Source organism: Glandiceps talaboti, chromosome 5 (assembly GCF_964340395.1).
Source record: "Glandiceps talaboti chromosome 5, keGlaTala1.1, whole genome shotgun sequence".
In the NCBI taxonomy this organism is placed as follows: Eukaryota; Metazoa; Hemichordata; class Enteropneusta; family Spengelidae; genus Glandiceps; species Glandiceps talaboti.
Window position 1 is genome coordinate 2304209 of NC_135553.1, and position 20792 is coordinate 2325000.

Sequence of the window (20792 nt, forward strand, 5' to 3'; positions counted from 1 at the left end):
ATGCAATGGTCTACTGGCATGCCAACGATCAATTAACGGAAATGATGTATTAACATATACCAAGGTCAAAATTCAGATTCTGTCCAGGACAGCATACAGAGACAGCATCAGCATGTTGAGAATGATAGACATAAGCAACTCTATATTAAAGATGAATATGAACAAATTTATTCCTGTTTCTCATAGTGCTCAAATTACTTTTCAAACACTGTGAAACATTATTCAATATAAGCCATCTAAAGTCTATATCATTATCAAAAAACAACTCTAGATTGTTATAAAAATGAAGTTTGAATTTCAAAACACAGAATTTGAACAGATTTACAAAGATTCCAGAATGAATTATTATAATGCATGTTCCATCAGAAGGACTGCATTGCCATTTCTTTCCTTTAATTTCCCACATTTGGCACAAAGTCTCCAGTGTATTTTTCCTTGATTTATTTCCATGTCTATATCCTGACAAGTGTTGAGAATGTATTCCGTGATTCCAATTCCTACAAATCTGACAAATCTCCAGTATGTTTTCCCTCGATTCTTTCGTATTCATTTTGACTAGTCTTCCAGTATATTTCTATGATTCTTTCCTTTACCAAGATTCTGACAAATCTTCAGTGTGTTTTTTCCGTGATTCTCTTCAGTGTTGAGATTCTGATAAGTCTCCCATGATTACAGATACTGTGTCAAGTGTAGGAAAACATCCAACAACAAAACAACAGTGCATGGCATGTTGTATGTGTAGTAAGATAGACATGAATCCTGCATGGCGACTAACAATTTGTTACTAACTCCATGTAATGCATGGTGACTCCATATATTGTCAACAAAGCATGCAGTGTGTTAGTCCAAAAATACCCCATCATGGGATAAAAGAGACAAGGTAACAAATGGCATAATATTTGCATATTTCTCATTGCTATAACAATTTGACAAAATTTGTATCTAAACATAGGTAATGTGATTCATTTAGTGTAAAGGTTTTCTTGTCAATAAAACTGATACTGTCTAAAGACTCTGAAAGTAGAACAGATACATAAACAGAAACATCAGTGTGGCTCGCAAATATAGCTTTGCTCTTGATGAATATAAGTAACTATAAACATATCAAGATACGAAATTTATGAAATATATAATGCCATTCTGGTTCATTTGTCTCTTTTGTAATATGAAACCACCATCTGCATGTCCATCCTTCCCCAGACAGCCATAACAGATGTATTGAACAAAAATATGACTGTCTATTACACTGTCCTAAAACATGTTATCCAGAAATAAAGGGTGGGTGGGTGGTGGTGGGGGGGGGGGGTTGACAACAATATGCAAACAAATTTGGAAGCCCATCAGACTCCTGAGCATATATTCCAGTGTAATAGACATCAAATTTATGCAAATCTGTCCAGTCATTTTGATTTTGGCTTCATGAAAGTAACTTTAAAAAAGAACGGTTTATTCTGGCAGTAACATTGATGTGTTGTTGTGTTTGCATGATAGTAACATCTTGTTCTTTTTTTTTTGTATTTTTTTCCACCTGTCTTTGTCAATAAAACAAAGACTGAACTTTTGTTACAGGCAGGATATGCAGGCTACGGGCGTTATGCGCAACCTGCCGCTTACGTCCCGTATGCTAGAGAATATGCTGATCCTTATCACCATACAATAGGACCTGCCACATATGGGGTGGGTGCCCTCACTCTAATCTCTTTATTTCAACAACAAAATAAAAGAAATATGCTGACAGAGCAGTGAATAATCTTGAAGGGCCATTCTTTTCATCTATATTTGTTTTCTCATGTCATTCTTATCGTACTGACATTAAGCATGCACATATTTAATTAAAAGTTAATTTAAGAGTTTTAACACCATTATATATATGCACCAAAGTAAAGTGCGTGGTACATCATAAATCAGCAACATTGGGAGCAAGGTTATAGTTATTGAATGCATGATTGCAAACATTCCAGGCAAGTTTGATTAATATCCAAGTTGATGTTGGTCTATGTAGACAGAACCGCGGTGAATCCTAACATCGAAATACCTTGTTATTGGTGTACTCAAGTTCTCAAATCATCTTCTAAATGCGATTTTACTTCTTAATTTTTCTTTTAATGATAGCGTTCTATATCCAATCAGCAGCGGCATACATGTGACTAATTTGTTCCCCTTTGCATGATGTTTTCATTCACAGGCCAGTGTGTACAGAGGTGGTTACAGTCGTTTTTCACCGTATTGAGAGAGTGGCGAATGCCGACAGGGTAACGTTGTTGTCCAGGACAAAGCCTCCCCACCCTTCTGAAAAATTTGATGAACATTGTGGAAGTTTATTACTTGTATGAACTTTTCATCTTGGTGCTTGAGTAGAAAGCAACATGTGATCAAACGTTATGGTTAAAATCAGTGAGACGAATTCTGGACATTTTAGAGAAAGTTGTCGTCTTTTTTTTTATTGGAAGGCTGAAGACGCCAAGCTGCCCTGAGAAAAGTTCACCTTGATATTGACTTTGATATAGGAGGTTTAGAAGCCAACAACTGCCAGACATACCTTTGTCCTCTTGGAAATAGTGTGCAAAAAGTATTAAGTATAAAAAGGACGAAATGTGAAGGACAAGTCTTTGGAGGAATTACATGATAGAATCCAGTGATTGTAGTATTAATACCACTGACTATTTCAGTGAACTTCGGACTCTAGTGTAATCTCAATTTTAATTCTGAGAAAAAAAATTTGGAAAAAAAAAATTTTTAGAAGACAATCGGCATCATTTAATGTTATGAACACAAAATGGGACTCAGATAGCAATGACACAGTGTGCTGACCTTTGACTTTTGACCTTTGCATCCAAACAATCAAACATATTTAATCAAGAATATAATTAACAAGCGCTTCTTTACAGAATGATAAGTAAAAAAGAAAAGAAAAAAAAAAAGTGATATGATTTCTTGAGATTTTAAATTGTGTTGCTAGGTTGTTGACATTTTCTGAGGACCAAACATGTGACAAACAGAGCCTTGACTGAAATGGAACGTCCCATTTTGTGTTAAACAATTTCTGACTTTGTTTCCCAGTTTTGCTGATTGGACTGAACTGATTTATCTTGAAAGGTGCTCTCAGTACAATTCCTATTTTAGACCGAGTGCAGTGCTCTCACGCAGTTCATAGCTCAGTGCTTGCTCTTCCATTTTTTGAGTACAGTTTGAGGTCAAAGGTCAAAGGGAGAAAAGTTGTGGGGTTAAAGGTCAAGTTTGTTGCTCACAAAAAATTGGCAAGAAATGGTAAACAAGATCAGATTCCAATCATGTCTTAAGGTGAGATTTGTAGAAATCTGCTCCTTTGACCTTTGACCTCATGGAACCTGAGCAGCATCATGGAATCCTGTAGGGTTAGGAATTGAGTAGATGACAAAAAAAATAATGATGTTTTTAAAAGAATGTCATGGCGTACATTAAATTGTTGCAAAAACCTCATCGTTTGTACTTCCTGTGACAAAAACAATGAAGTGAAACAACATCTTGTCTTCATTGCACAACAACTGCATGGCAATGTTGATGGTGAAACGTCACCAAGCAGGACCAGTCCTTGACACCTGTAAAGGACAAAACAGCACAGTACACATGACAAATGACATTGAACATTTATGTGTGGGGTTTTTTCCACCCAACAGAAATAAACAAATTAGAATTTCTTGAAGTTCTCAAATTGGTTTTTAACAAATACACAGAGACAAAAACAAAAAGAGATTGAGAGAGAGATGAGATAAATTTTAGGCATTATTTTCATTTTCTATATGTAATTAATCAAGTTTTAGGACAATGTGTAAATGTACGTCAAAGTACCATAGTTGGTTTTTGTGCAACAGAGAACTTTTACGAACAAAACAAACCAGAAAGACTACTCAGATATTAACAGAGAAATTTTATTATTTTTTCCGCTATTTATTTATATCTTGTTACCGATTCTTAGACCATTTTACAGATACTGCTGTAGTGGATAAGATTACAAAAACTCAAGACAGCATTACCATGGTAACCATGTTTTTGGCCATTTTGTTCGGCATTTTGCTTCACTCAGACTTCATAAGCAAGTAAAATAGATAGTTGTGTTTTTTTTAAAATCTATTATATTTCAGTCGTTTCAGAATTATTATATTTATTATTATTCATTCATCTATATGAAAATTTAAAAAATTAAATAGTCATTTAAATTGCCTTATTGTAAAGGAATACTCATTTTGTTTTTTCCCTCGAGTGCAATGTCATCTCTTTAGGCAACTCAAACATTGACTTCCCCAGTGAAGTACAAATGTAGTAGTAGTAGTGATGGTGGGAGAGATATTTCAATGAACAGCGCCACCAACGTCACATATTGTGGTGTTTGTGTTATAGTGACAGATTCAGTGAACAGCGCCACCTATGTAGTGTCAACTCATGTCAGATGTTGCCATTGTTAAATGACAGATATTCATGTGTTTTAGAATCAACAAATTTACAGCCTGTCCAGTTTTTGATTGATCAACCAAAACTAAGGATGTCACTGTCATACATGGTGTGATCACAACTAGAGCAAAGCAGCAGTTACTTTAGGCTTTTATCTGATAATCAAACATTATCATTTGATATTATGGTTAATCCTCACCTATTTACTGCCCCTGAGGATAATCATGAAATTGTCCAAAGTCTAGTAACAGGCGGTTTGCACAAAGAAGTGATGCAATAGGATTAATGAGTGACATCTGAACTACAACACAATTGTGATGTTAACCACAGTTTCTGATGATGTCATAGAATGTGAACAAAAGACAAAGTGATGTCACTTGTGATGTCATAGAATATGAACACAGGATTTGTGATGTCACTAGATATAGCCATATTGGTATTTTATAAGAGGCTTCAGTGTAGTCAATATGCTAGAATTTTCAGCTTTTACTAGTGAAATAACGGGTGGCATGTTTGTATCCATGGTGACAATCAACCTACCAATCACAAAGGATGTAGATCCAGACATGGGCTGCCATTCGCTGCGTATAATCAACTCTTCTTGGTTGCATAATGACCAAGAATATTCTTTGACAATTGGAGTGTTGGACAAACTCATAAAAAAAAGAGATTCAATTTTATTTATTATTGAAAAATTCTTGAAAGTGTAAGTTCAATATTGTAGATGTGTTTTATAACTCCTTGCTTGTAAGCTGCACTTGTAGACTTCAAAGTTTTATCTTTTATTTTCTGTTATTTATGACTTTTTGTTTATTGTTAATGTTAAAAAGCAATGCAGTGTTTCTTTTTATTTATAACACATCTGCTGTATGTCTTGTCTCTTTGTAGACACCGCCACATCTCACCACTTTTCTATTTTGAATGGTTAAAAAAATGTTGTGAAGCAATGCATGCATATTTATCAGAATTCATCATTTTTTTCTCCCAGTGTGCATACATACTTTCCCCATTTACTTGTAGTTGTAATTTGTTGTTGCATCAAATGCAATAAAAATGCGATGTGTATCAGAAATGATTCTATTAACTCGTAATTTGTGCTTTGTGCCATGGTGGTGTAGGTTGAAGGGGCTGTATGCATGTTGATTTCACAGCCATACTGTTATGAAGCATCTTGGTTGCATGTCTGTGAAACTCATGGTTCTTTGGTGTGTTTGGAATGTCAATGAAGTCTAGGCATGGATTGTAATGGTAGTATCTGATCTCTGCATGAATGCCTGATAAAAATGACTTGTCTATAATAGTTATCTCAAAGTTTACAGAAACACCATTTACTTTGCAATTCAGTAAAAAAAAAAGGGAGTGAGAAAAGTTTGACAGTGTACAACCTTTTACTCCTTTGTACTCCTTATTATCATTTTTATTTGCATTACATGAGTACTTCATACAGTACATACTTTTCCAAAATAAGTTGCAAAATAATTAGACGAGAGGGTCGAGAGTATGCAATGTTGTCGTGTGGGGGCGCTGTCTAATGTCGGGGAATGTTACGTGAGCTCTGCATGCTGGATGTTCCCATGCGCAGTTAAAGTAAATCGACATCGGGTTTGTTCTTAATTATTGCTAATTGCAATGCAGAACAAGATCTAAGCAGCGGAACAATTTGTATCTGCAAGGTAAACGTTCGAATAAAAACTTCATGGAGAAGAATGTCAAGTGTATTTGGAAATCTTCGACAAGTTAGCTGACTTGGTTCTCAAATAGCCACAATTTGTGGGGTATGTATGTACAATTGTGAGCATTTCGCATATAGGAAAACATATAGTAATTCTTGTAGTTGATAATGATTTGTAATTACTCTCTTGTTGATGCTTGTCAGTATTTATTTATTTATTGTTTGTCTATTTATTTTGTTTGTTTTCGTAAACATAACTAACTAAGCCTATATGCCCTATGGTAAAACCATCATGACTTGGTATATTTACAGCAACAGTTCAACACCCCCCCCCCTCCCCCCGACTCGCAGGAGCAGAACATAAAAACAAAGACAATGAATGATAATAGCATAAACATTGTTAGCATACAGGACTTTCCATTATACAAGTAAGCAAGGGTTGGTTGTGATATGATTGGATGACGTAAATCTGTACGTAATCAAATTACGATAATTCTGTCTGTCTGTCTGTCTCTCTCTTTCTCCCCTCTCCTCTCCTCTCCTCTCTGTCGTGTCTGCCTCTCCCTCTACTTACCTATCTATCTCTCTCCTCTCTCTCTCTCTCTCTCTCTCTTGTGTCTACCTCTATCTATTTATCTCTCTCCTCTCCTCTCTCTCGTGTCTGCCTCTATCTATCTATCTCTCTCTCTTTCTCTATCTCTCTAATAAACTCCATAATGAGGAGAAACACATTGAATGTCTTTACTATTGTCAAGAACATCGAAACCCACGTGACGTGTGAATAGTGAAATAGAAACGTGGAATAAACATACAAAAATGAATCTTGATGTAAAATCATTGCTGACATAAGTTCATCCCGATCTTTCTTCCCCTTCTGCATCGTGACTTTGTAACTAGTGTCATGTCGGATTTTCTCCCGATGTTATGAATTTACTCCGTATTTTGTATGAATAACTAATAAAGTTTATTGCGGTCACATACACGTGAAGTTGGCAAATATTGTTGAAAAATCAACATTAACAACAAAGTGTAATCGATCGATTGTCACCTTTGAGATAAATCTTTATTTTAATGTATTATCAATAACATCCAATCTCAGACGTATGTATTAGCTTATAAACAGTAAAATAAAATACATGTAATAAATATAGAGATACGAGACCATACAATACAGCAAATACTCTATACAGAGCTTATAAGTTGAAGATTGGCACAATCGTCAAAGTAAAATATGAAAACAACAAACAGAAAATTATAAATGTAAAGCTTAAATAGTCAATAGTGAACTTCAGACAATATTGCACATTTTCCTTTATAATTCATCATTCCATAGGTGCAGACGTTAACTAAACGGTGTAGTTAACATCTAACAGTGATGGGGTTCACAACTTTGGCCATAAAAGTTTGACCTAGCCTCAGTGTCCGGTGATTTACAAAATCACTTCATTCACTTCACGTCATTGTTGGGAGTCAGTGTCACACGGTTTCCTAATGACCTTATGACCTTCTCAACTTGTTGACAGCGATGGATTTCTTCACCAATCTTCGAACTTGTTTGGATGAAATTTCTGTACTTTCATCAACTGCGATTTCACCATCCATACTGACAGTTTTTGGTGATGTTGAAGCGATGGTAGATTTGACGACAATAGTTTTCCTGGCAGATCTGTAAACCTTTGTCTTTGTGGAAGTACTTATACTTGGCGATACTGGTGGTAGTGTTGGTGATTTTCTCCCAGAAGCCTTTGCACAGCATGAACGTGATGATGATGAGGGACAGCACACTGTACAGATTCCGGTCACTGGACACTTGGACCGTGCTCTCGTTTGGGCAACGTCATCATCACTGCTGACAAAAATCAAAGAAAAAATATTATTTTCGAATAGTGCAATATAAAGTTAACAGTTTCTTTGTTTTTGATTTTTAATCACGATATACTTTGTTCAAGACTATAAATAAATGATGACTCCCAGATGAAAACTATTATTTGCATTCACGTACTTCAGATCTGACATTGACTGTGCTGGACAAGCTAAGGTAACATGTATTTGAACCATGATCTGAATTATTCAATATTTAAATTTAATTTAGATTATCAGGTGACTACATACCTGTCAGGACAAGAATGTGCGTGTCTCCTCTTTGCAGACCCTATTGTTACTGTCATTTTCTTTGATGGTGAAGTAATAGTTTTTGTATCATCCAGTTTTCTCTTTCGACAACTTGTCTTTGGTGGAGTGGTAATTGGGGTCGCTGTTGCACTAGTTTCAGGCTTTGCCAATTCACTGCAGACATCTGCCATACTTTCTAACTCTGCAATTCGTTTTGATCTCTCTGATACTTCGGGTAAATCGGTGACAGCACCAGTCATTGTTTTAGCAGTTCGTTCTGTAATACAAGTATAAGGAGATAAATTAAATATAATGATATCTTAAAGGGATAAGATAATTCAGTTCAAGACAATAATTGATTTATTTACAGTTCTTGTGAACTTGGTTTACAAATATATTGAAATCGTACTCACTTCTCTTTTTAAGAGCTGTTTCAACTCTGGTTGCCATGGCATCTTCATCAACTCGTCCTCCTTTTGCACGATATTCCTGCATCACTTCATTGTTAACTTCATCCATCAATTGTTGCAGTGACATCTCTTCTCTAGCGCCCCCTATGATGACCTTTGACAATAGTTTAGCATCTTTTAATGACACGTATTGACCTCCAGTCAGGTGAGCAATGGCCATAAAGAAATCTTTGAAGCCTTCAGCATAGGATCCACACACTACACTGTATAAAGTGATGTTTTTCTCTGCCATTTCACGTACGATTTTCATTGGATCATGACCAGATGGACAACCTGAAATATTCGGAGACGAGTAATTAGTATTAGCAGTGGAAAAACAGGAACTTTTCAATCGAAGCAGTTTTGAGAATTATTCATATTCCAAAATACATATCATGATATTAACTAATATTTTGAGTTATTTCGACCTTACCTTTTGGAAACCCATCTCCACTTTTATCCAGACCATGGGGAGGAGCATCGGCAATCAAGACGCACACTTTCGTCGCTTGGGGGCGCCATTTCAACTTCAGCGATTTGTAGAGACCATCAGCTACAGCTTCTGGACCGTCACCACCTAAAATTTGAATTTTGATGAAACATTGTCAGTGAAACATTTGGTTGTTGTAGAATAACTTCAACTGGTATCTTTGAAAATGTTCTGAAATATTTCGTTTGTATATCAGTTTCAAGTGTCAGTTTAATAACTGTCCATTTTTCTTTTGATTCTTATTATACCTATTCATAATTTACATTGTTTAAGTCACAAAGTAAGAAATTTTGTGATTGATATTTAAAAATAAATAGCTACAGCATAAAACTACGTACCTCCACTTGCAGACATTTTATCCATTCTCTTCTGCATAGTATCCAAGGATGGAGTGAAGTCCAGTACACGTGTTACAAAGGTGCTGTCTTGTGGAGGATGGTCTCTGTATTCAACCAATCCTAGATGAATATCAGACATCTCCTTGGCAACGATTTCTTCCACAATACTTTGAATATTCTGTAGTAAGAAAGAACAATAAATAAAGTTGTTAATTGAGTGACAAAATACTGAGATATTACCCACTGAATGATACATTGATAATTCTGATGGATTACGCCAACGGTTGTATTTGATATTCTTTCGTTTTTTATGCGTTGCCCTTCCAAAGGAGTTACAGCTACAGTATCATATACCAACGCAAATATATTCGTCTTGGTTTATTAAATAAAATAGACTAAATTTGATTTCAAGATTATTAGCTGAAAATCTTTAAATGTAACGGTTTGTCTAACTTTGTTCACACCTTTTTAGCCTCTTCAATCCAGCTACCCATACTACCGGTGCAGTCCATAACGAACGCTAAATCTAGAATACGTGCGTCATGGTGTTTCAGCAATGGTTGTGGAACAAAGTCGGGAACGTCGATAGAGCCAGCCATTTTTAGCTTGATATGTGTAAAATTTGAGTTTGTAAAGAAGTAATTGCTTTGGTTTGGTTTGAATATCAACACTTCTGCTGTGTGTTTCAGTCGTTGGTCAGTGAATGTTCTGATTTGACACATTCAGTTCTACCGACCTTTTATACTCTATCGTTCTATTGTATTCAAGCCGTATTGCTCTGACATGTTTGCTATCTGTACTATTTATAGCTGTAACCAATGACATCACCATTACTTGATCGTGTCCAGACTTGTTTTATCTATAGAGGGCGCTATACATGGCAGGCTAATGTTGACTGACGTGTCGTCGCAGTTTGTGCCACATCATGGAAGTATACATGTAAGATTACATGGCCACATTGTGCAAATCGAAATATGAATGTTGAGACGCAGCGTGTGTGTGTGTGTGTGTGGGGGGGGATGTATTCCGCACTGTGAAACAGTGCAAATGTGTTGTAAATTTTTGTTGCAGAGACAAGTTAATATTGAAATGTGATTTAATATGATACTGTCATTGGTATTTGTTTGTTTGTTCATTTTTTCGGAAGCCCCCTGTTATTGAAATGGTGGCTTTATATATAGACCCAAGACGAGATAGAGACTTACATATATATCCGACACTAGCATACTGGTCGATGAACGACAGTTTCAAACCGGATAGCCACGTCTAGGAGCTACATAGACCCTTAGATGCTATGCTATACACAATTTATACTCGTATAAACTTACATCGTCATTCAACAATGGATAGAGATTATGTTGGAAAAATATTTGATCTGTTGGCTTGAAATACTGCAAATGAATTTTAAATACACTTTTTCTTTCAAGGGTGTGTTCTCCTGGCTCCCGGACTGAGGTGTTATACCTTTCTCATTCCTTCGATTTAGCTAGGTTATTCTTACTGACTGATTATTCCATAAAATCCAAAATGTGTGGTGTTTGAATGACACTACAGATAATTAGTTTGAATAATAATTGGATGGTAATAACACACTAAGTTACTAGTCTGTAATTATGATAATAAATAATAATTTCCTTTAATAAATAAATACAGAGATCAGTGGAATGACTCTCTTGGAAACCAAATTGAAATCTTAGATCGTGAGATTTGCCTTACAGTGGTCGAGTATTATAGATTCCAGAATTGTTGAAGCTGCAGTAGAGATGGCAATGTGTCTATGATTGTCTTTGCTGGTCAGATCACCCGATTTTAACAAGTGGTACAATTACGGCACACACACACACACACACACACACACACACACACACACACACACACACACACACACACACACACACACACACATACACACACAATATATATATACACACACACATATATATATACTAGTATATATGTATATATAAATATATATATATATATATATATATATATATATATATATATATATATATATATATATATATATATATATATATATTAATTCAGTGTAAGAGGTAAGTCATAAACTGAAGGAAAGTGCTCAATACTGAGAAGTAGAGCTGTATTTACACAAAATACAGAAGCTATGGTACGGCTCCGTACCATAACTTGTGTATGGTGTGTGTGTGTGTGTGTGTGTGTGTGTGTGTGTGTGTGTGTGTGTGTGTGTGTGTGTGTGTGTGTATATATATATATATATATATATATATATATATATATATATATATATATATATATATATATATATATATATATATATATAGTTTTGGTAGTACTGGAACTCTTCCTTGGTTGTAACTCGGAGTTTCACGCATTGTGCGATCATCAGGCAACAGTTGCCTGATGATCGCACAATGCGTGAAACTCCGAGTTACAACCAAGAAAGAGTTCCAGTACTACCAAAACTATTACGCTCTGCCACTGCGGTATAGAGCACTGTCTTAGCAGATTGATACTCACCGAATTATATATATATATATATATATATATATATATATATATATATATATATATATATATATATATATATATATATATATATATACATATACATGGAGTTTCATTCTTCTTTCGCCAAGTAGAGTGCTCAATCACCTTGGAGAGCATATCATACATAATATATATATATATATATATATATATATATATATATATATATATATATATATATATATATATATTATACCCCTTCTGACATCTTTATCTACTGTTTCATGACGAAATTAAAAGTATGTATCGCCCAAACCTTTGAATAAACGGTCTTGAAAAATACTAGTATTGTTGTATCCTTTAATAGAATATTAGCTCCATAAATGAGGGACGAGCTCACAAGTGAGTGACTGTCTCACACGACCCGTTCACCAAGTGCCCGACATGTATAGCGCCCTCTATAGATAAAACAAGTCAGAACACGATCGAGTAATGGTGATGTCATTGGTTACAGCTATAAATAGTACAGATAGCAAACATGTCAGAGCAACACGGCTTGAATACAATAGAACGATAGAGTATAAAAGGTCGGTAGAACTGAATGTGTCAAATCAGAACATTCACTGACCAACGACTGAAACACACAGCAGTGTTGATATTCAAACCAAACCAAAGCAATTACTTCTTTACAAACTCAAATTTTACACATTTCTAGCTAGAAATGGCTGGCTCTATCGACGTTCCCGACTTTGTTCCACAGCCATTGCTGAAACACCATGACGCACGTATTCTAGATTTAGCGTTCGTTATGGACTGCACCGGTAGTATGGGTAGCTGGATTGCAGAGGCTAAAAAGGTGTGAACAAAGTTAGACAAACATTTTGGCATGCAATCATAGCTTTTAAACACAATTCTAATTTTGAAATCAAATACTCTAGTCTATTAATTCATAGTCTAGTTCCCGATGGTGACGTTGACTTCATGAAAAGTGAAAGTATGAAGTCAAGGTCACCGTCACCGTCGGGAACTAGACTATTTAATTCAAGACATATGTGTAGTTGCATTTATATGACAATGATAGAAAGGGGCAACGTATAAAAACGAGAGAATACATCAGTACAGTCGTTAGCGTTATAAATTGAGATAATATCAATGTATCACTGGAGCAATACATACATCTCAGTATTTTAAATCTATCACTCAATTAACAACTTTATTGTTCTTTCTTACTACAGAATATCCAAAGTATTGTTGAGGAAATCGTTGCCAAGGAGATGTCTGATATCCATCTAGGATTGGTTGAATACAGAGACCATCCTCCACAAGACAGCACATTTGTAACACGTGTACTGGACTTCACTCCATCCTTGAATACTATGCAGAAGAGAATGGATCAAATGTCTGCAAGTGGAGGTACGTAGTGTTGTCCTTGCACTTGTTAACTCTGGGGACAGAAATCTTTGTTTATTGTCTTTTAAATAATCACGAATGTGATTGGAATAGGGGTCATAATCTGAAAACTTTCGACAAGGAAATACTGTAACAGTAATTTAATATTTTGGAATGTATTAGTTAAAACTGTTACACAACATCCGAAAGTTTCTTTTACGAGGTTTAGTTGATTTTTAAAATGTATTCATTCAAATTATGAATAACTATTTCAAGATGACTTATTGATATGTTTTTGATATAATTTTAGGTGGTGACGGTCCAGAAGCTGTGGCTGATGGCCTCCACAAAGCTCTGAAATTGAAATGGCGCCCCCAGGCGACGAAAGTTTGCGTCTTGATTGCCGATGCTCCTCCCCATGGTCTGGATAAAAGTGGAGATGGCTTTCCAAAAGGTAAGGTCGGAATAACTCAAAATATTTGTTAATATTATGATTTATATTTTGGAATATGAATAATTCTCAAAACTGCTTCGATTGAAAAGTTCCTGTTTTTGCCCTGTTAATACTAATTATTCGTCTCCAAATATTTCAGGTTGTCCATCTGGTCATGATCCAATGAAAATCGTACGTGAAATGGCAGAGAAAAACATCACTTTATACAGTGTAGTGTGTGGATCCTATGCTGAAGGCTTCAAAGATTTCTTTATGGCCATTGCTCACCTGACTGGAGGTCAATACGTGTCATTAAAAGATGCTAAACTATTGTCAAAGGTCATCATAGGGGGCGCTAGAGAAGAGATGTCACTGCAACAATTGATGGATGAAGTTAACAATGAAGTGATGCAGGAATATCGTGCAACAGGAGGACGAGTTGATGAAGATGCCATGGCAACCAGAGTTGAAACAGCTCTTAAAAAGAGAAGTAAGTATGATTTTAATAAATATGGTGTGACATTTTATCAAGAAATTTTGGGAGAGTCAATCAATTATTCCTGATGTTAAAATATTTTAGCTAATAAAATTAATGTATTTATTTTCGCGTCACAGAACGAACTGCCAAAACCATGACTGGTGCTGTCACCGATTTACCCGAAGTATCAGAGAGATCAAAAAGAATTGCAGAGTTAAAAAGTATGGCAGATGTTTGCAGTGAATTGGCAAAACCTGAAGCAAGTGTAACAGCGACTCCAATGACAACTCCACCAAAGACAAGTTGTCGAAAGAGGAAACTAGACGACACAAAAACCATCACTTCACCATCAAAGAAAATGACAGTGACAACAAGAAGACGTGTACACTCTTCCACTGACAGGTAAATACATTTGCCATCTATAGTATGTAATAATTAGGTCTGAGTGTGTGTGTGTGTGTATGTGTGTATGTGTGTATGTATGTGTGTGTGTGTGTGTGTGTGTGTGTGTGTGTATGTGTGTGTGTGTGTGCGTGAGAGAGATGCAAATTTTCTTTCTAATATTTTACAATTTTCGTCTACAGTGATGATGACGTTGCCCAAACAAGAGCACGGTCCAAGTGTCCAGTGACCGGAATCTGTACAGTTTGCTGTCCCTCATCATCATCACGTTCATGCTGTGCAAAGGCTTCTGGGAGAAAATCACCAACACTACCATCAGTATCACCAAGTATAAGTACTTCCACAAAGACAAAGGTTTACAGATCTGTCAGGAAAACTATTGTCGTCAAATCTACCATCTCTTCAACATCACCAAAAACAGTCAGTATGGATGGTGAAATCGCAGTTGATGAAAGTACAGAAGTTTCATCCAAACAAGTTCGAAGATTGGTGAAGAAATCCATCGCTGTCAACAAATTGAGAAGGTCATAAGGTCATTTTATGACATTGGCATATATACTGAACTAAACAAATTGATTTTATAAATCACTGAACGTTCATCGTGCCCAGTGGTCCGAGTCGATATGCGACATATATTGTCACACTATTGCTGAGAAATTGGACAAAGATAGTTTTTGTCTGTAATCTTATGACGGTGACGACAATGTGCAATATCGTGTGAATTCCATTATTGAGTTGTCACTCTTATAAAGCGCTTTATTTGTTGTTTGTTTGATATTATGTCAATTTCGTGCTTGAGTTGTGTCGTCATTTTCTGTATTTGAAACGATATTAGGCTGAATCTGAGGCTGAATCTAAGACTGAATCTGAGGCTGAATCTAAGACTGAATCTGAGGCTGAATCTGACACATGCACTCATGTGAATCTGGTTCTGAATCTATTACCAGATTTATTAATATACACGTCTTATAAAGTGCTGAATTTCCAAATTTATTCCTTATAATGTTATTTAGACAATTGTGAACTATTTGTTAATATTCAAAGTTTTCAACTTAGACACTATTGCATATATTTGTATATATTATTGCTTTTTCAGTATTAAATGGCATACTATTTACGTTTACAAATACATCTGTAAAATTATGTGTGTTTTAATTTATTGTCCATACTGACGAGATATATACTTTCATTCGATGTTATGTGTCATACATTCAAATAAATATCACTGTCATACCTTCCATAACATGCGTGTATGAAGAGGGGGGCATTATCGCATGTACCAGAACTGGTATTTCTTCTGGGACTCTACATCTCTTGACAAACAGTGTAACAGTAAAAGGACATTTACCGAGCAAGGCAATAAAATGTATAGCAATAATGTTGGTAAGCTTATTGTTGAGCCAGGCGAGGTTTTTGTCGAACCAGAGACAAGAATCTTATCAATATTTCCTTAGCATCAGCTACCACCATCTTAGACAAAAATATTGTATTTCAACTTACGTCTTTTAATGTTAATGATATTTACAAGACAGCGAGTCAATGAAGCTGTATAATAGTTAGATGTGTGTCTAGCAGGCACATTATTTTTTTTACTGATAAAAAACTGACTTCCTTTGTAATGGGTGGGTGGGTGTTTAGGTAGGTAGGTAGGTAGGTAGGTAGGTATGTAGGTAGGTAGGTAGGTAGGTCGGTCGGTGGATCGATCGATCGATCGATCGATCGATAGATAGATAGATAGATAGATAGATAGATAGATAGATAGATAGATAGATAGATAGATAGATAGATAGATAGATAGATAGATAGATAGATAGATAGATAGATAGATAGATAGATAGATAGATAGATAGATAGATAGATAGATAGATAGATAGATAGATAGATAGATAGATAGATAGATAGATAGAAGCAATCAGTAATATTATTGGAATAATTCCTGGCACGTTTCATTGAATACACTGCTGGCTGCTGCGCACATAATGTAGGGCTTGAGGACGTGTTTCTGTCTCTGTCTCTGTCTGTCTGTCTGTCTGTCTGTCTGTCTGTCTGTCTGTCTGTCTCTCTGTCTGTCTCTCTGTCTCTCTCTCTCTCTGAACACAAGAGGTGCTGTTTGGATGTCTCCTGTTTAGTTCCCATAGTAACGAAAGCATGTCATATAAGTGCAGGTTGACAAAACCATTCTTTCCTATTTATGGGTACGTAGTAAAATAATTACCCATGGTCTTTCCATTGAGATAATGATAATGAAACGATTTCCGTACTTATCATCAGTGTTATCCTGAGTTACCATACTGATACTTTTACGACTATTCATCTATTTGAGTGCCCCCCCCATACAATACCAGTTTACATATGTGTACAAATTTTCTTCGTCCACATAATATTTCTTCCAACATTATTTCATTTCTGAATACTTGAGTTTAAATAAAGACATCGACAACAACTGTGCATTTCATTTCATCAGTGCATTTTTATTATTGACAGTCTTTTTCCTAAATCTATTTCTAAGACATTCTTTAGTTCTAAATGGGTTTGTCGGTTGCCGATACAATTGGCGACCGTGTTTAAATTTCAGAATTTAATTGGGATTACTAATGTATATTATCATTCAACAAACAATAAATGCTAGAATTAGTTCTCATAAATACAAGACATGTAGCAAGTAATTCCTAACATCAGAATTCCATGTGTATTATAACACATTGCACGGAGTCAATTAGTGTGGGTATTGTCCGCTCCATCTAATAACCACCGGTAGAATCACAGAATATGCCATAATTGTCACACATACATCTCTCCCACTGATACCCTTCATAGTTATTACACTTTCCATAACTACGTTTCCATTTCTTTGCAGTGTTGGCACCGGTAGCTTCCTCGCTGTTGAAGGTGAAGACGCTTACAACCACAGATAAAATTACAGCGAAAGTGAGTAACTTGGCGGAGAGCATTCTTGTTTGTCTTGGTTGATGTTGATGTTATCTAGGGATAGACAAGATACAAGATACAAAGTGTCAGTTTTTGGTGTCAAGTGTAAAACCCTCGATCATCCCTTGTCATAATAATCACACTTGCAATCAGGGTAAATATATATATATATATATATATATATATATATATATATATATATATATATATATATATATATATATATATATATATATATATATATATATATATATATATATATATATATATATATATATATATATATATATATATATATATATATATATATATAGTTTACTATTACGCTCTGGCACTGCGGTATAGAGCACTGTCTTAGCAGATTGATACTCACCGAGTTATATATATATATATATATATATATATATATATATATATATATATATATATATATATATATATATATATATCCCAAAACTATTACGCTCTGCCACTGCGGTATAGAGCACTGTCTTAGCAGATTGATATTCACCGAGTGATATATATATATATATATATATATATATATATATATATATATATATATATATATATATATATATATATATATATATATATATATATATATATATATATATATATATATATATATGTAAGGACTCAGACCACCACTACAGAGATCTCTATAGTGCTCTGAGATAAGGATTAGTGCAGATGATTGAACACACTGAAATTAAATTATGAAGAAAAGTTACTAAATTTCAAGAAGAGGTGTTTGTACATATTAAAGTCGTTAAACAGCCGAAGTATGGGGGAACGAATACTACATAAATATAGAAAGGCGCAGGAAAAGTTCTGTAGAAAATATTTATTGGAATTAGGACAAGTTATGCTGAGGTAGCCTGCCCCTCCATGTACAATGTGTTCAACGTTGTGTCAAATATTTGCTAAAGCTTATTGACAGGGGCTGTTCCAGGCTCCCTTATAAGTTTATAAAATGGCAAAGAGACCTGGGCGTCACAACTCCATTTTTATTGCAATCTTATATATAATTTAATTGTGCTTGGATGGTACAAGAGGTTGGTAATCCCAATCGTTGTTTATTTCTAGGGTAGTTGAAGTGTCATGCCAGGAATTGTATATAAATGGCTAGAAAGATTTAACTCTCTACCACTATGCGAACTTTAAATCATTGTCACAACCAGAAATGTACATAAATGTATAACCAGACAGAAAACTTATGTCAGCACTTGCACGCATCAAATGCTCGTCAGATAATAAGTTTGCTTTCATCAAAGGTAGACAACAACATATTGAAAGAAACCTCGGACTTTGTCCACATATAAAAAAATATAACACAAAATTAGTCCTTGCAGACCTGGTTTCTGATATTAGTGAACAAAATAGACAATGGATTCCATCACTTTCGGCATTTTCATTGATCTTTAAAAAAAAACATTTTACCACCACCACCACAACCACCACCACATCTTAATTCATAAATTACAGCACAGCACAAGAGGCGTTCCACAACATTGGTTTGCAAACTACCTCCCAAACCGACAGCAATCCGTTACCATTGACAATATATCATCCCCTTATAAACACATTCAGTGTGGTGTCCCACAATGATAGATTCTTGGCCATGATTCTATTCTTAGTGTATATCAACGACACAGCAAATTCTACCAACTCCTTCTCAGATGACTCCAACTTATTCATATTTATCGAAGGAAACGAGATTAATCTTGTCCACATAAATGTAGATTTTCAGAAGGTTTATGACTGGTGTCGAGGGAACAAACAAACTAACGGTCAATGTTGAAAAAAACTAGGGCTATCTACTTTATTTGCAATCTGATTAACCTAAAATCTGAAGAGGGGAATATGGCTCGATTCGGTGATCACTCCCGGAACAAACAAAACAAAACAAAAACAACAGTAGAGGAAATTGACAGATGTAAATAAAGAAATCGATCTGTATTCGCAACATCAGATTTTGCCATGTAATCAGATTGCGTTACTTTCATCCTAACTGATGTCTTTTGAAGCGTGCACACATGTAGGAGGTGACATAGAGCAAACTTGTCAATGAACACTTGACACTTTATATCTCAGATAGGATAAACCGACGCAATACAAAATAAACACCTTGTAATATCTCTCTCTCTCTCTCTCTTTCTCTCTCTCTCTCTTTCTCTCTCTCTCTCTCTCTCTCTCTTTCTCTCTCTCTCTCTCTCTCTCTCTCTCTCTCTCTCTCTCTCTCTCTCTCTCTCTCTCTCTCTCTCTCTCTCTCGTAAGATCCAGAAATATTCTAGGTTTACAGTTATACAGCAAAAAAGGAGTAGAAATACAATCTTCTCACATGTCATGGCATCACTACATTTCAACAAACAGATATACTCACCTCACAGAGGAAGTCTTTGACAGAGCTTGATTATCCTTACGGCAAAAGATCTAAGAGTATCGATGAATATTGAAATACTGGTCCACGAGTGAAACGTTGTTTATATAGAATTTTCTCATCCACTGAATAACAGCAAAGATCCGTGTGAAATAATTATAGTGTAATTTTTGCTGTATTTTCTCTTTGTATAATGATCGGGTTATTATTTACACAATTAGTTTTCAAATCTAACCATTCTTCTAAATTGTGATAACAATTTTGTTTATGGCATTTTTAGAAAAATTAGAATTAAATTCATGAATTTAGGATAATTTGATTTTTTAAAAATGTATGTTTACGTATAAAGAGGTCTCTTTAACGGATGATAATAAAGGTAGTTTCCCAAAACAAACACGTATCATATTTGGTGCAACAAAATGAATAGGTATTCTTTGTATTGTTGTATATACATGACAGTTATAATGATACAAACATCTCATCTAGAGTGCTTTGGGAAATATGTACAAAGGTTGTGCATCAGATAAATTTGTCCTTGCAATTTTCTATACTGTTCTTCTTGTGTTTTTCCCGTATAATAAATTGATACATGTTCGACGCGTACGGGTTCAATGTATTATAAACCTTCAAGTCTACAGGTAGGCTACAGTTATGATAGTGGAATAGTGTAGTAGCGATAGTCCTTCAAGTCTACAGGTAGGCTACATAGTACAGTTAATAGGATAGCTGAAATAGTGTAGTAGCGATAGTCCTTCAAGTCTACAGGTAGGCTATAGTTAGGATAGCTGAAATAGTACAGTAGCGGTAGTCCTTCAAGT

At 35.1% G+C, this 20792-nt stretch overlaps 3 protein-coding genes across 10 annotated transcripts in view; 2 read left to right on the forward strand and 1 right to left on the reverse strand.

Annotated features, from left to right (window-relative positions):
- LOC144435760 (RNA binding protein fox-1 homolog 3-like) overlaps positions 1 to 4200 on the forward strand; it is a 102430-nt gene extending 98230 nt beyond the window's left edge. For 7 of the 8 annotated variants that reach the window (XM_078124374.1, XM_078124377.1, XM_078124375.1 and 4 more), the window contains 2 exons: positions 1552 to 1677; positions 2186 to 4200. In XM_078124374.1, the coding sequence (XP_077980500.1) occupies positions 1552 to 1677; positions 2186 to 2230 (171 nt within the window). In that variant the 3' untranslated portion in view covers positions 2231 to 4200. The remainder of the gene's footprint in view (positions 1 to 1551; positions 1678 to 2185) is intronic. The other variant, XM_078124376.1, reaches the window with a different exon arrangement.
- A 2950-nt stretch (positions 4201 to 7150) lies between these two features.
- LOC144435308 (uncharacterized) lies at positions 7151 to 10186 on the reverse strand. The gene is made up of 6 exons (XM_078123902.1): positions 9954 to 10186; positions 9490 to 9667; positions 9095 to 9238; positions 8626 to 8955; positions 8213 to 8489; positions 7151 to 7946 (listed from the first exon to the last, which is right to left on the reverse strand). The coding sequence occupies exons 1-6, from the start codon at positions 10086 to 10088 to the stop codon at positions 7598 to 7600; spliced, it is 1413 nt and encodes a 470-aa protein (XP_077980028.1). The 5' UTR covers positions 10089 to 10186; the 3' UTR covers positions 7151 to 7597.
- A 2401-nt stretch (positions 10187 to 12587) lies between these two features.
- LOC144435309 (uncharacterized) lies at positions 12588 to 16202 on the forward strand. The gene is made up of 6 exons (XM_078123903.1): positions 12588 to 12817; positions 13197 to 13374; positions 13661 to 13804; positions 13944 to 14273; positions 14399 to 14663; positions 14846 to 16202. Exons 1-6 carry the CDS (start codon positions 12683 to 12685, stop codon positions 15192 to 15194), a joined length of 1401 nt encoding a protein of 466 aa, XP_077980029.1. The 5' UTR covers positions 12588 to 12682; the 3' UTR covers positions 15195 to 16202.
- Positions 16203 to 20792: the final 4590 nt, after the last annotated feature.